At 37.2% G+C, this 16,662-nt stretch overlaps 1 protein-coding gene across 44 annotated transcripts in view; it reads left to right on the top strand.

Moving 5' to 3' along the window:
* The window catches only part of PTPRD (protein tyrosine phosphatase receptor type D), a 1,159,824-nt gene that overhangs the window by 1,080,586 nt on the left and 62,576 nt on the right, over positions 1-16,662 (top strand). For 28 of the 44 annotated variants that reach the window (XM_064736588.1, XM_064736620.1, XM_064736619.1 and 25 more), the window contains 3 exons: positions 494-613; positions 2,644-2,741; positions 16,488-16,611. In XM_064736588.1, coding sequence (XP_064592658.1) covers positions 494-613; positions 2,644-2,741; positions 16,488-16,611 — 342 coding nt within the window. The remainder of the gene's footprint in view (positions 1-493; positions 614-2,643; positions 2,742-16,487; positions 16,612-16,662) is intronic. The other 16 variants (XM_064736631.1, XM_064736633.1, XM_064736615.1 and 13 more) reach the window with 1 other exon arrangement.

Here is a 16,662-nt window from a genome sequence, read left to right as displayed (position 1 = left end):
AATGAGATGTAGAGAAGGGTTTAAATGCAGTTAAAATTTGTCAGTTTCTGAAATTGTAAGTAGTTCCTCTTTTTGCCTTAGCAAAATTTACCTTCAAATTTCTTATTTACACAAAGTGTTTATAGTGAAATCTCCCCTTGGAAATGTCAAGTGTCACAAAGAGAAGTGTATAAATAAAAACAATTGAAAAAAGAATGGGTGTTCAGCATCTTTAGAAAAATATTCCTTCACAGTAAGTTAATTATTATGATTTGTGCTCATGATGCTGGTGATTCAGTCAGGTTCACTGTGTGATGAGTGAGTCTCATACTCACTGGTTTTATGATCTTTATATTTACAGTAGGGTAACTGCACCTTTAAATATCTTAGTTGAGTTGCCAGACGCTGTTTTGTGCATGTCTGAAGTGCCTGTATGTACAAGATGATTGATTATGATGGTCTACTGCTGTTACTAATTTGTTTCCCATTTCCGATTGGCTTTTACTTTTTACAGCTTTGAGCAGTAATTCAGTCCCCTACGCCTCCCTGATTGGCTCTGTGTCCTCCCTCTCTAGCCAAACTACCACTCAGTCCTTATATGATAATAACTCTCTCCCACGATTCGCTCGAAAAGGTCTAAACATCTTTGTCTCTATTATTTTCTCTGTTCAAGCACTGTTTTAGATGTACATCAGTCCACCTCCATTTCTGGATCAATCTAGAGTTCTCCTGTGCCTTTTCACCCACATATTTTCCATAGGGGTGCTTGATCTGGATCAATCCGTCTAATTATTAGATGACTGATCTCATTTTGAGAGTAGCCAAGCCCTAAGTAAAATTTGTAAGAAAATGGGAGAGAAGCAGAGCTGCAGCAAATAAATTAGTACTTAGAGACTAATTTTTTTAATTGAAATTTTTAAGGAATCTCCCCACTGATCTGAATATTCTGCTTTGTTTAATGGCTTACCATCACAGATGTGCTATGAAGATTCCCTAATAGGGTCAGAAGAATTAGGGCCAGTGCTGCTGGACATTATTTTGGAGTCTATTATGATGCTCGAAATGTCAAAGAATCCAAAAGAATAGAGGAATTAGAAACAAAATTAGAAGAATTTAAAGAATTAAAGCACATACTGTAGTGTGACTGTGTTGTAGCCACATGGTCATTTTCAGCTATGTTTAAAGAAAATGCTAGTCAACTGTCTTAGGCATGCTCTTGAAGGTCACGGTGACAAAGCAAACTGCATTGTGCAACATGCCTTCCAGCTTGAGCCCCCTTGAGTCATCAGTGTTTTCCCTTTGTAATTTCAAGAGATCCTGGGGTTCACTAGCTTAACTTTTTCTTGCCAGCTCTGATCTCTTCCCTAAGCTATTGAAACTTCACTTTCATTTTAGGTGTGATAGTCTAAAATATGAAGAGAAGAATGTAAGCGTTTTGGAGAAAGCTCATGAAGACTGAAATAAATTTTGCCTGTCAAATTTTAAGCTGGCAGATTGTTCTAGTTGACCCCACATCTTTTCTGTCTTTTTGGTTTTTTTTGGTTTTTCTTTTTTTTTGTTTTGTTTTGTTTTTTTTTGCCTTGCTGTCCCTGTACCCCCTTACACACCCATCTGTACTTCCAATTCCAAGCTCTTCTTCTTTTTCACTTAATATCTTCATCAGTGGACAAAGATGTTTACACCTGAAGTAGATTGTAGGTACTTTTAGGGGTTGATAAATGGGATTTCAGATTAAGCTTATATTAAGGTACTAGTGCAGTCAGCATGTGAGTCCAGCCAAACTGTACAACCCCTGCCTCTACAATCTGCTACTAGTGAAAACATTTTTGAAGTTCTAATTGTCTTATGTCCAATGTTGTCTTCAGTGACTGTTGTCTTTAAAAAGTGATGCATGTTGTTCTAGCCATTCATAGCTGCATGTCAGTCACCTCAGAATTCTGTAAAATACCTAAGTATTTCTAATTTAGAGTACACAGTCTTCTATACCTTGATGCATTATTATTACTATTACTATTATTATTATTAATCTTCAATCTTTCCATTTCATTATTTAATACTTTATTTTGAAAATTTCATGTTGGTTTAGGTTTCTTTTTTTTTACCATTTCCATTGCAGGTTCAGGTGTCTCTGGTTACCTTGGTAACCTTCATTATTCAAGTTCGTTTTTCTTGATTATGCATAAGTCACTTTGTTTTCTGTCAAAACACTATTGTTTCCCCTTTAGGGCTCTTTCAGTGTCTGTTTCTCAGTTCACATTTCCTCATCTAATTCAATAGAGTTTTCATTTCATGCATTGCAGTAGAAGGGTTTAAAATGACATTAAGAGTCATTACTCAAAGCAGAGGTCAACATCAGGTCTAACTGTTTCATTTTTCCATGCCTAGCTAAACTCATTGACTCATATGACAGTAGCTCTTTCCTCTACACTAGGAATGTTAGCTTTGGGAATACGTTTGGTGACTTTTTTTAATTTGGCTTCAGAGCTCATCTATGCAGAGCATGTCCTGCTTTGAGTAACCAAACTATTTGCCTGCTTCTCTCACATATGACATCTTTACTATTTACACATTTATTGACATTCTAACTACTGCATTTTCTAAATTTTAGAGCAATGTCATCACTGTAGTTTATGTTAAATTTTGTTCTTCTTTCTTGTTCAACAGGTATGGCCAGTCATCCCCCAATACCTATCTTGGAACTTGCAGATCACATTGAAAGATTGAAAGCAAATGACAATTTGAAGTTCTCACAGGAATATGAGGTAATTTTCCCCACTTCTTTACCATTCAAATTTTAAGTGTCATGCTTGCTGTTTCCCAAGACTTCTCTCTGATATGGTACCAGGTTTGTATGATACTAAAACCATGGCAAAAAAAATGGTGTAAAATGGCTACAATGGTGGGGTGGATCCTTTGCTCATAAAATCCTGTACTCTTTTTATAAGGATTACATGTCAGGCAGATTCCATGGACACATGCTTGAAATAATGTGTGAATGATACAGCATAGACTTGTTTTAATATACAGACAGTTTCCTTTCCTGCAGTTTAAAGATCCTTAGATTATGTATAATGTTGACAGAACACATAGAGCAAAAGCTCCAAAGAAGGTTCAGTCCACTGCTTTAATTTTTTTACATGAGATAAAAGGGTTTGCGAGTGCTTGTTGTCTCTTCTACTGTAGCAGTTTCAGGACATTGTATTTTCCTCCTGTCAACAATACCACTTTGATAAATTGGGAGTGATGGTCTAGAAGAGCATGAAAGAATGTAACAGGAAGACAGTAATCATTTACCAGCCACCTTGTCAGTAACCCACAGAGTATATAGGTATTGCTATAGTGGAGGGTAACAGCCTCTCAGGTCAGTAATTTGTGGTGAAAGGGACATAGGGAACCATCCATTAAACTGTTAAATTATAGCTATTACTTTAATGCCAAAATATTGTCCATGTCAAAAATACCTAGATCAAGTATACACTGGACCATCAGTATAGAAGTGCTTCTATAGATCAGCTATAGGTGATCATATAGGATTAACATCCCCAAGAGGGATCACCAACACAGTATTTTCTTTATGGTCTGTTGTGTCACTAATCCTTGCTTAAAATCCTTCAACACTTTTTCAGCCTGGTGGAGTAAAAGCCTGAGTTGCTCTTGTTTTTTAGGGACTGCACAGTAGTTGCATTTGAAAGTTTGTATGGACAGTGGCAGAGCTATAAAAAACACTCAAGATGACATTCACATTTTAGTTTCATAGTAAAATGTTACTGCAGGGTACATGGAAGCCCTATATATTTCCATTGTATTTTAAAAGTCTTGGCAGAAGATGTTAAAAATTAATACTAAGTACTGTGATGAAGAACTACAATTCCTTATTTTTTAATTTAATGTGGTATTCAGAAAGTTCTTAAGACCTCTTTAAGAAATAATCTAATTAGAAATTAAAAAGAAAATACAGTTTCAACAATTCCTGGAAATAAATTTGTTGAAGAACAACTTAGGATTGCTGTCACACAAAAAATGTGGGAGAATCTTCTCATTTTTCTATGTGTAAACCCTATGTTCTTAAGTATGAAGATTGTAGCATATAAACAATCAGGCCATAATAAAAGATAACATTTGGTACAAATTTTAGAACCATTTTTTGTTGTACCATGGGCAAATTAGTTGTTTTTTTCAGTGTAGAAAATCCCAAACCATTTACAAGTCATATAATATAGTATCATTTCTATACAAATAAACAATTCAGCTGTACTACATCTTGAACATGGAGGGGACATGACATGGTTTTCTTATGCTGCATTAGAAATTAAAAATTTTGGTTTTTTGTATTACCTCTTTCTTACTTAAGTAATTAAAACTATTGTGAGAGTGTATTTTAATCATTTATAGTCAATATTGAAAAATAAATTACATTGTTTATTTCTTAATATCTTCTGATCCTGCAGAAGTTTCTCTAGTCTACGTAAGCAGGAAAACTTTCACATTCTTTCTTCCCATCATTTATTTGGGATTTTTTCCTCCTTTTTTTTCTTTTTTTTTTTAAATCTTTACAAGACATGCGATCTGGAGCAGAATGGTCAGACATTCAAGATTAGAATATGGGCAACTGTGGGTCAACATCAAGCTTCATTCATATTGCTCTGCCCAAGAAGGTTCAACATTTATCTTTGAAATTACAGCTTTAGAGATACCACTTCATTTCCATCTAGTCCGAGATTCATCCATTTTGAAATAGAATTGGTGAAAAGCACTTCTGTTTGGTTTCGTGGTCTAGGCTAGGCAGTGGACTAAAGCTGCAGTTTGATGATCACTGTAAGTCATCTCCGTGTCTTGGCTGTGCATTCCTGTTGTCTCTCTTGTGCCAGTCCTGGCACTAGCAGATGTGCAGCTGTTCAAGGATTATCTCAGGAAATAGATTCAGCTGAAAACTAATTGTTTTATTTTTCTTTGCTGCTTTCAATTGGATCAGTTCCCTGAACTAGCTCACCACATGTCTGCTTAAGCTCTAGTGCCAGCAACGGGAAGTGGTGGGTATATTTGTGGTCAGGGATTGGGACCTTCTACTTCAGCAGCAGTTCTCACTAATATCCCTTAAACAATCTTTTTAAATCTGATTGCAAGGCAGAAAGAAGTACAGATGGTAACGGTTCAGTCATTATCACTTCAGATAGCACTAGAGCTGGTGAGACAGAAGGAAAAAGAGATACTTCTCATATTCGAAAGTTCAAGGTGTAACATGCAGCACAAAACTACTGACCTTTATTGATACCAGCAAAATCCTCCTAATTTTAATTAATTTAGGGAAGCAAATTTTAATTTGTTTAGGGAAGCAAAGAGTTTTCATCAATTGCCACTGATGATTTTGGTGTTGTTTTTTTTTTAAATAATGCTCTTTCCTCATTGGCAGTCAACTGTTTTATTTTACTTTTTATGTAATTGTTTGCATTGCATGGATGGAATTCTTCAAAGATGTATTGTAGTAAGTGATAACTTTGTGATACTATAAAGTATTATCTTGGTGGTGTTCTGATAGACTCTGACTTCTCTTCCTTCTATCAGGAAGTTAGCTCCATTTCAAAAGGATGTTTAAATTCTTTTTTTAGCACAACCTGATTCAGTTGCCACCTCAAAAGAATTACTGGTTTCACCACACAACACATATTTTAATTTTCTAAGAAACGGCTGATTACTTGTTCCCCTTCCATCCTTGCTCATGTTCCATCCACTTACTTTTGATCAGAATTTCTGATCAAAAGTCAATACAAGTTTGGTTTATTCCTTTTGGAAGAATATAACTTCTTTCCTTTCCACTTCTTTCTTTTCCACTTTCTTCTCAGAAGGACAAAGTTTCCCTGTCTGTTGAAAACAGTGTATTCTCCAGTGTAGAACAGCCTCTAGTTATATGTTTTCTGAGGCTCAGTGCCATCAACTGGTCAAGTTCCTACTGCTAAAAGTTTCAGAAACTATTCCATAGTGCCTTCTTGAGGGCATCTATCCCAGCTCTTACAGCATCTCAGCAGAACAATAGAGATTTCTTCCATTGTACTTCTCTCACAAATTTACCTTGAATACCATCTTCTAGGGGCCAAGTCTCAAGGATTATTACTGCGGCAAGATTCAAATAAACTTGCAATTCATGTGTTACATAAAGTGGTTCTGTAGTGTTAACACATGATAGTGCTATGTCTCCTCAAAGAGGTTCATTTTTGCTTCAAAATAAATTTTTCATAGTCCTTCATTAATTTTTGGTAACTCGCAATCCCCAAGCCAGAAAAAATATTGATTTACTCTGTTAATATCAAATATCATACCATTAATGTCACAGTTATTTTCTGTTCTCTAATTTAAAGGCAGGATTGACCCCAGCTGATTATTGGGAAGCTTTTGCTGACTTTGGCAATTTCATTGGTATTTTTATGTAATGTAAGGGTCCATATGGACTTGACAGCTGCTAAGCAAAAATCTGTGTTTATAAGATACTGACGTTTATATTGTATCTCCTTCTTATCTTAGACTTCAGAATTTAAAAATAAAAATTGGTCATGGAGATAAACTGAATAAAACCAGTAATGTTCTGCCTATATTATGATGTATTTGTAAGGTAATTTCCTCCTGTAAGGCAGAACAGAAAATATATTCCTCCAATATATTTCTCCTCAGATTTCCGAGACTTGTAAAAATATAAGAGTTCTTTTCTGAGGTTTATACATAGAACTTTGCGCCCTTAAGGAAGTGGATTCAGATTCGTACTATATTTGCATGAGAATCTGTCACTACAACACATAATTTACACTATCAGACTCTGCATGATTTACTGTGAATGCGTATATATGCACTGGTTAACAAATGTTATGAGAAGTTGTATATAATTTAATGTTTTCACTCATCAGGTTTCTTTCTGTAAATTGCAGCCAGTCTTTTTCTTTAAAACTGAATATTGGAAAACTTTTGACTTTTTTTATTGTAGCTTTTCAGAATCAGTTGGTCAAATTTGTGATGGGAACACAGTTTACTGAATAAGTTACATTTCTCTTTTTGTATATCAAGCTGCAATAACATAAACATTGGGTACTAAAACAAGTAAATATTGTACAGTAGAACCACATATAAAACTTATTATCAATATAATACATTTTAGAAGTCCAGGAAGAACAAATCATCCACTGAATGAATCTCTATCAAAGAAACAGCTGCACTTAACTGTTATATCATTGTAGGTAAAAGCGACTCGTGTGGAAAAATCAATTCTTTTTCCAGAGAAATTATGGTTTTGTTCTTTTTCCTTATAATGGTTTTCTCTTTCTAATATTACAAACATAATTCATTGGGATTTTCTGACTTTACTTTCATAGGATGTGCTCTATGTATTGAGAAACAATTAGTGTCGTCAATGAACGATGAAAAGTTGTCTTATTAATAGCCCATACACTTGCATTCACCTAGGTTGTTTGGTGCTTAGTTCCACCTAGGGCAGTGTCTGAGCCAGCAGCATAGTTATGGTAAAGAATTTTGAAGACATAGTGCAGGAATTTGAAATCCTGCTAGTCGAGATTTAGAGTGGAGTAGTATCTCCTTCCTTTGTGCTGTGAATGCTTCATTGGGACAACGGCATTTGTTTATGCTTATATAATTAATCAAATAAAAGAAGGGTGGTGTTACATATTGGGATGCAGTGTGTTGGTCTGATGCCGAATGGTTTTTTGCCAAGGAATTTCACAGTTTAGTTAGTCAGATACCTGCCTGAGAGGAGGGTATAGCCAGGTGGGGTTTGGCCTCTTCTCCCAGCAACAAGGGACAGTTCAGGAGGACATGGCCTCCAGCTCTGCCAGGGGAGGCTCAGCTTGGACACCAGCAGGAATTTTTTACCGAAAGCATTGGATCAGAGGGAGTTGGTGGATTCACCGTGACTCCAGTGTTCAAGGAACAACTGGGTGTGACATTTAGTGCTGTGGTTGGATTGCTGGTGGTTAGGCAAAGGTTGGACTCAATAATCTTGGAGATCTTTTCCAACACTAAAGATTTATTGATTCTATACTGTGATAAATATCAGTTTTATTTTGCCCAAAATAGCAGTGATATGTCTAGAAAGAGAAAAGCAGTGTTCTTGAAGCAAGAAAAATTATTTGAGGACAAACTAACTATGTCATTCTAGATAAAATTGAATTTTGCTGGAGCTCTTTAGAGATACTAATTTGCAATAATTTTAGGGGCTTATAGAGAAAAGTCACTTAAGAATTTAACTCTGCTCTTTCCTTGAAATAAAAGATGTGGACAGTGCTTTAAAAACATGATGAAAAGTTTGTTTAAAATTTGAAGTAGCATAGTGTCTCATGTGAGACAATTACAAAGTTTAGTTTATAAGACCTGATGCATTTCATACACTATGTATAACAAACCAGCAGGAAGCTTTAATCACAAAAATATTTAAACAAAGCAAGTTTTTTCATTATTCAGGTATTAATCTCGTCCTGATACTTATTTTCCACCTGAAGTTGACTGTAATCCCCAATTTTCAATACAAAATTAATTCCATTAAAACTGGTGTTGTATCCATTATGATATCATGGTCAAACGTTTTTAGATTGCAGGTAGGTTATTTTAAAACTGGTGGTAAAGAAATACAAACCAAAATGATTAATTTTTAAAAACTAGGGATTTTATAGCTTTTTGAAACAAAGAATCTCCTTCGAGGGTGTTTTCAAATAATGCTTATTTTCCTCCTTAAATTTTCTTTACTTGTAAGCTTATATAGCTTGTTTGATTCCACTGGCATCAGGTTTTGCATAATTGCATTTAGTCATAGGAATATTAGCTTGATACTGTGGAGAAAATATGGGGGTTTTTTTGTGAGGGAAAATTTAAAAAGCTTTTGCAATAAAAGCTTTTTGTATATCTTGCTAGTCTTGAACAGTTAGGTCTCTTCCCTTTGAGAGTTAACAGAAAATGAATTATCTGCATTTTTAACTGTTTTTAGGACCAGGATGCAAACTCATATTCGAGTTCAAAAGAAGTCTTAGCCATATGTGGAGGTTTCCTCCCATATTCTTGAAAATTATACCCTTTGCAGTGCAATGGGAAAGTCTCTGTCTTAATTAAAAAAACATAATTCCAGTTGACAGATTGCCATGATCATGAATTAACGTTCATGCATCTAGCATTCACATTTTGGTAATGCAGTATGTAAATCTGATTCTATTAGCAAGTCTCCTGCATAATACAATAGCATTCTATTATAGATGCATCAGCTATGGTATGAAACTCTCCTCACAGTTCCTGGCAGTGGGTCAAACTGTTCATTCTCTGCGTAGTTGTGTACCTTCACCAGTTGTTCTGAGTCTGTTTGCACTGACAGGCTCTCCAGTTTTTCTTATCCATTCTACTTTGCCTTCCTGGTCCTAGGTTTCTCTGTGAAGCAGTCGTCATTGGTGATTTAATTCAAGCCACAAACAGTGCAGCTACAGTGCTTGAAAATGCTTTACAGACATGCTTCCTTCCCCTTGCTTGCGACAGCTGTGCAGCATATATCCATCCCCGCATTCAGCAGGAACCTAAAACTGCTGCCTTCTAATTTGCTGCCGTAGTGACCCTTGGAAGGGCAGTGTTCCGGAGCAGGCAGGCACATATCAGCTCACAGCAGGAGGGGTGACATTTTGTCATACTCCTTCCTTCCTTAGTGCTGAACCAGGATCTAGTCCTGGAAGACACACAGGGAACATTTGCCTCTTGTTTAAGTGGTGTAAAGGAAAACTGCACAGTGAGCCAGCAGGTACATCATTTAGCAGAGGAGGATTGTTTGAAATTCTTCTGGTTTGGTTACCACCAGAACATTTTGGTTACCATGATTATTAGTCAATGAACTATTTTATGGATGGTTCATTGTGATAGTAAATATTGCTCCAGTTTTTTCCCACTAACTGATCACATTTGTTTAAGTAGCCAGTCATTTAGAGCACACTAGATAAAAGATTTGTCAAAGCATGAGAGGAAAGTAACAGTATTACAAATATTTTTATTTATTTTGCACAAAGCACTCATACTACACAGTTATGCTGTGAAGAAATCCACTTCTTTATTAATGACAGCTTTTTTGAAGGCAAGCTTTCAGAATGAAAATACTAGAAATCCTATTAAAGTGCTATCCATTAAACCATTAAAGCAGTCATTAAAACTGTTAGCACAGACTTGTTATTCATGAGTTATTGGTCTTTAACACTTCTGAAATGTGTCTGCCAATACCACTCAACTCTTTGTTGAGAGTATGGCTATTAAGTCTGAGGAAATACAGATTAACTTTCTTTTGACAAAATGGTGCTTTATGGGAGGATGGTATGGCCCCAAAGTGGTTCACATTGGTGAGGAAAATAGGAAAGATTAAAGTTCAATCCATTTGCCTGTTTTTGATAATTTATGTTAACTATGTCTGCATGTAGACCTAAATATTAATCATTAAACTACACCATCTGGCCATACATCGTACAATGTGTATGTTTGGGTTTTTTCTTGATATCGAACAGTAGCTTTAGAATGCTTAAACATTAAGGAGTGAAAAGTGGAAGAATTATACTGAATGCTGAACAGTTGAATCTAAGCTTTAAATTTAAAGTTTTCTTTTTGTAAGTTCACATGAAAAATAGGTATAATATAGAGCTGAAGCTGTTTCTCATAACAGATAAGAGTCTCAGACCATCATTTTCAATGTATATGCAAAATTATCTTTGTATATGTAAAAGTGCAGTTTAAAATTTCTGTTTGCAAGCATTTTTTATCATTATTTGTTGCATCCTGTTTTGGTTGTTATGATTTAAAACCAAAGTCCTTCAGTCCTCACTCAAAAATAGTAGCATGTTAGACAGACAGTTTATTCAGTTATTTTCTAGTTTTCTTATGTGAAGAGAAAGTGTACTTTACATCTTACATTGTGAAGTAATTTCCAGGATATTTTGGCAGTGTAGGTAAAAACCTAAAAGACAAGACAGATGGTCTGCTTCAGTTATGTTTCTAGAACAATGCAGAGTAGTATGATTCATTCTAAGGCAGTGAGCTGTGGTTTAGATAGCATGTTTCCATTTATGTCTGTCAAAAAATACTGTCTGGGTAGTCAAAGATACTATAGACATGCATTATTCCTGGTCAAGTTACCAATTTAATTTTAAAAGTTAATGCATGAATATATAGTTAGCATCTTCTGTACTATGTGTACCTTCTAAATTACTACGAGGATTCTGAAATGAATCCATAAAAATTATTTTCCAAAGTTCTGAAAACTTGACCTGTAAATAACCTGTGTAAGTTTTCTTATTCACCTCCATTAACTCAAAAAGGAAAAGAGGGGAGATTTGTGCTGAGAGAAGTCATTATGTAAATTTTATTACTTTTCAAGTCATAAGATGTTAAGTGAATTGTTGGCCTGCTGATAAAGAGGTATATTATGTCTTAAATATAGTGTGTGTGTATATATATATATATATATATATATATATATCTCTGCTCTTCCCAGTGCTGATGGAAATGCACTCCAAATTCTTCCTCTGTACTTTTGATGAAATAAATAGGACTTAGAAGTAAAGATAAAATACTTATGTTTTTAAATTACACAATGCATACCTGTTTCAGAATTCTACCAGCTATCCTTCTCAGAGCATGGAAACACATTACTAGAATGAAACTCAATTGTAAGAAAAAGGAATAAAAATTTCACTGAGTGAAATTAGAGAGCAAATTGTACCATTTGCTTTATTGATGAGTAAGAATTTCACTTTGTAGTCAGAAAAAGTAATATTTTTGTTGGAGAAGGGTGAAGTGCTCCTCTTGGATAGCATCGCTATCTGTATACTTGAGCTCAGCACACAAGTGATGTCTACCTTTGCATGTGGAAAAATACTGTTGGGGGATAATTCACTGTCCCTTTGTAGGCAAACGAAATACAATATGGCTCCAAAAAAATCCATCACCGGTTTTGCAAACCTCTTAGTCTACTTAGATGCTAATTTAATAAGCTTCTAATACTACTGACATTTTAAAATATGTTGATCATAGTCACTCAAATTTCTAAGATAGTGAACCCAAAGAGTTTGGTGTCAAAAACTGTGTAGAACCTTAAAAAAATCAGATTCTTTCAGAGCTGCATTTAAGAGTGTCTTTTTAACTGTTAGTAACACATATAGTGATACAATTCATATATCACATATAGTGGTACAATTAGGGGGACGGCCAATAAGGCTGACATCCTACTGGCAGTCTGGTGTGGTCCACCCAACCAGGAAGAATTCATTCTATAAATTCATTCTATAAACAGCTAGAGAATGTTTCTGGATCATCAGCCCTAGTTCTTGTTGGTGATTTCAACTTGCTAGACATTTGTTGGGAACTCGATACAGCTGAAAAGAAGCGGTCCAGGAAATTTTTAGAGTTTGTGGGGGACAGCTTTTTGTTGCAGCTGGTGGGTGACCCCACCAGGGGAAGGACTATGTTAGATTTGTTATCTGCCAATAGAGATGGGTTGGTGGGAGATGTGGTGGTTGGAGACTGCTTGGGTCACAGTGATCATGAAATTAGAAAATTCTCAGTATTTGGTGATGTCAAGAAGAACATTAATAAGATTTTTCATTGGATTTTCAGAGGGCAGACTTTGGCCTATTCAGGAGACTTATTCAGAGATTTTCTTGGGAAGTAGTCCTTAAAAATAAAGAAGTTCAGGAAGGGTGGGCATGCCTCAAAATGGAGATCTTGAGGGCACAGGAACAGATTGGCCTTGTGTGCTGAAAGAGGAGTCAATGAGGCAAACATCCAGCCTGGGTGGGCAAGGAGGTTCTGCTGGAGCTCAGGAATAAAAAAAGGATGTATTATCTTTGGCAGGAGGGTCAGGTTTCTCAGGTAGTACTTAAGAGGACTGCTAGAGTATGTAGAAAATAATTAGGGAGGCTAAAGCTCAGTTTGAACTTAAAATGGCAGCTTTTGTCTGCAAGGATAATAAAACTCTTTTTACAAATATATTAATGGTAAAAGGAAGAGTAAGACTAATCTTTGTTTTTTATTAGATGCTCATTTGTTACTGCAGATGAGGATAAGGCAGAGGTGCTTAATGCCTTCTTTGTCTCGGTTTTAAGTGAGAAGATTTTCAGGGCAACTGTCCTCTTAGGTTGCTCAATGGTGTCAGGGAGTAGAATGCTCTCCTCATTATCCAAGAGCAGGCAGTCGGAGAGCTGCTGAGATGCTTAGATATTCATAAATCCATGGGACAAGATGGGATCCATCCCAGGATGATGAGGGAGCTGGCAGATGAGCTTGTGAAGCCCCTCTCCATCATTTGTCAACACTCCTGGCTCACTGGTGAGGTTCCAGATAACTGGAAGCTGGCCAGTGTGACACCCATTCACACAGAGGGTGGGAAGGAGGACTCTGGTAATTACAGGCCAGTCAGCCTGACCTCAGTACCGGGTAAAGTCACAGAACAGTTTATATTGATTGTCATCACACAGCACTTACAGGGTGGCCGAGGTATCAGACCCAGCCAGCATGGGTTTAGGAGGGGAGGGTCGTGTTTGACCAACCTGGTCCCTTTTTATGACCAAGTGACCCACCTGGTGGATGCAGGACAGGCTGTGGATGTTCTCTGTTTGGACTTCAGCAGAGCCTTTGGCACTGTCTCCCACAGCACACTCCTGGAAAAGCTGGCAGCCCACGGCTTGGACAGGAGCACTCTGTGCTGGGTTCAGAACTGGCTGGGTGGCCGGGCCCAGAGGGTGGAGGGGAATGGTGCCACATCCAGCTGGGGTCAGTCAGCAGTGGTGTCCTCAGGGGTCTGTGCTGGGCCAGCTCTGTTCAATATCTTCACTGATGACATGGGTGAGGGGATTGAGTCCTTCATTAGTAAGTTTGCAGATGACACTAAGCTGGGGTCGTGTGTTGATCTGTTGGAGGGTAGGAGAGCTCTGCACAGAGACCTGGAATGGTTGGATGCATGGGCAGAGTCCAATAGGATAGAGATTAATAAATCCAAGTGCTGAGTTCTGCATTTTGGCCACAATAACCCCCTGCAGCGTTACAGGCTGGGGATGGTGTGGCTGGAAAGGGACCTGGGGGCACTGGTGACAGCTGACTGGCCATGAGCCAGCAGTGTGCCCTGGTGGCCAGGAAGGCCAAAGGGATCCTGGCCTGTGTCAGGAACAGTGCGGCCAGCAGGAGCAGGGAGGTCATTCTCCCCTGTACTCAGCACTGGTGAGGCCACACCTCGAGTGCTGTGTCCAGCTCTGGGCCCTCAGTTTGGGAAGGACCTTGAGATGCCTGAGCACATCCAGAGGAGGCAACGAGGCTGAAGAGGGGCTGGGAACACAAACCCTGTGAGGAACGGCTGAGGGAGCTGGGGGTGTTTAGCCTGGAGAAAAGGAGACTCAGAGGTGCCCTTATCACTCTCTGCAACCCCCTGAAAGGTGGCTGTAGTCAGGGGGTTTGGTCTCTTTCTCCAGGGAACAACTGACAGAACCAGAGGACACAGTCTCAAGCTGCACCAAGGGAAATATAACTTGGATATTAGGAAAAAGTTTTTTACGGAAAGGATGATAAAGTTCTGGAATAGCCTGCCAGGGAGGTGGTGGAGTCATCATCCCTGGATGTTTAAGAAAAGACTGGATGTGGCACTCAATGCCATGGTTTAGTTAGGGCATGGGTTGGACTTAATGATCGTTAAGGTCTCTTCCAACTTAGTCATTCTGTGAATTTTGTGAATTCAAATGAATCATAACCAAAGCATAAGTACAATTTTCATGGCCTTCATCATGATCCCAAGCATTTAATTTCTTCCTCATTCCTCTAAATGGTCCCAGTTCATCTCCTTGTGAGGGAAGATTTGCCAAGCACTCTGTCTCAGTTGCTGTAGGTAAAGGGTGATCCAGAACCTGAGCCATCTCACTCCTCTACTCTCCACAGCTAGGTTATGCAGGACTTTGTAATTTTTTTGTTATAAAAGTTAATTTAGCGTATGGTATTGGTTAATAGGATAAAGCACTTGTTTTTCTGAGGTATTTGTTTTCCCAAAAACAAGTGCTTCTCTATCAGGCAGACAGGCAAATTATTTTTTTTTCAATAATCTCGATAAAGAAGCCAATTTATTTTCAAAATAATGAATAAATAAATTGTATAAAATATGAAAAGATGCATGAGAATGAAGCAATTTTCAGACTGGCCAAATTATCAGTCTAAGGGATAAGTCCTGGTAAAATCACATTAACTAATTTCACACATGCTCATTGTCAGGTGGTACCTACTCTAACAGATTACAGGTCATACCCTGGGAAGAGTCATCAGAGCTGTTGGCTTGATGCTGTAGTGGCAGTACGGGCAGTACGGATCTCCTGACTTGTGCCATGTTGCTGGTCTACTCGTGGAAAATGAGCATGGTGTTGGTGAACTGCCCCACCTTGGCTTATCTGTGTCATCTTTTTTGGGTTTTTTTTCATTGTTTACCACTAGCTGTCACTGGGATTAAACAAAGGGCATAAACCTCAAGCCATAGTTGTGTATTCATATTGATGAAACAATTTTGATGTCTCTAATGTTACCGAAAGGGAAGGTAAAACAATAGGTGATTATTCATGACTTCTCAGAATTAGATGACCTTTCATACAGCCACTACCATTGTGAGCATAAACAGGTACCATCTGTTACCTATTTTACATTCATTTTGCTGCATAGATCATTCAGCCATAGAGGTAAAAATACTAGAGCCTGAAGTTTCCCTAGTGGTGAAGGATGAAGGAGTGTGGTGAACGCTTCTGTAATTCCACCCTGGAACAGAAAATAAACAGCAAATCTGGAAACATGTAGTTTTGTTTATGAATAAGATTAGTTATGTTTATGAATAAGATATCATTAAAATTTTAAATATGCCTGAATTGCTTACTTATTTATGATTCAAGGAAATGAAAAGCAAGTTTCTTTATGTTTGGTCCATGGATGAAACACAGCTAGTTTCCTGAGCAACACTAGTGCCATGGGTTGGTCTGGCATCAAAATGAAAGAAAATAAATATTTTTTTTCTTCTGAAACGCTTTTTCAGGAACCTTTGGAGTTTATTTAGTAAACAGGACAGGGAAATTTTTGAACACATGTTCTTACTAATAAAGGCAAAAATATTTATTCCCCTTCATCCCAGTGTTTTTGAGATTTATGATATTGATTCATTTTCTGTTAATCGAGAACCCCTCACTTTCTGAAATGAGTAAAAAGATAAAAGGGCGGATAGCTTGTTTTCTCTGAAGAAAAAGCCCTGGATTTTAAAAGCTTGTGGTTAAATTCCTCATGGAAATTTCAGATGCATAAATACAAAATGGATAATGTAATATGATCTAATATGTTACAGTGTGTCCTGAAGTAATAATTTTCTTTCAAAAGGAAATAATTTCCAGTGCAAACTATGGGATTTTAGTTTCTAATTACCATAAATAAAACAATTATGTAGTCCCTAGCTGAAAGTTTCCTTTCCTTTTTTTTCTCTTTGTCTTTTGAAGTCTATTGATCCTGGCCAGCAGTTCACATGGGAACACTCTAACCTGGAAGTAAACAAACCAAAGAATAGATATGCGAATGTAATTGCATATGACCATTCTCGTGTTCTACTCTCAGCAATAGAAGGTAAGGAGACCATTAAAATTAAATTATTTATATCTTAAGATCTAGAATGAT

This window comes from Zonotrichia leucophrys, chromosome Z (genome assembly GCF_028769735.1).
Source record: "Zonotrichia leucophrys gambelii isolate GWCS_2022_RI chromosome Z, RI_Zleu_2.0, whole genome shotgun sequence".
In the NCBI taxonomy this organism is placed as follows: Eukaryota; Metazoa; Chordata; class Aves; order Passeriformes; family Passerellidae; genus Zonotrichia; species Zonotrichia leucophrys.
The sequence above is the reverse complement of the archived record's forward strand: the minus strand, read 5'-3'. Positions and strand labels throughout refer to the sequence as shown.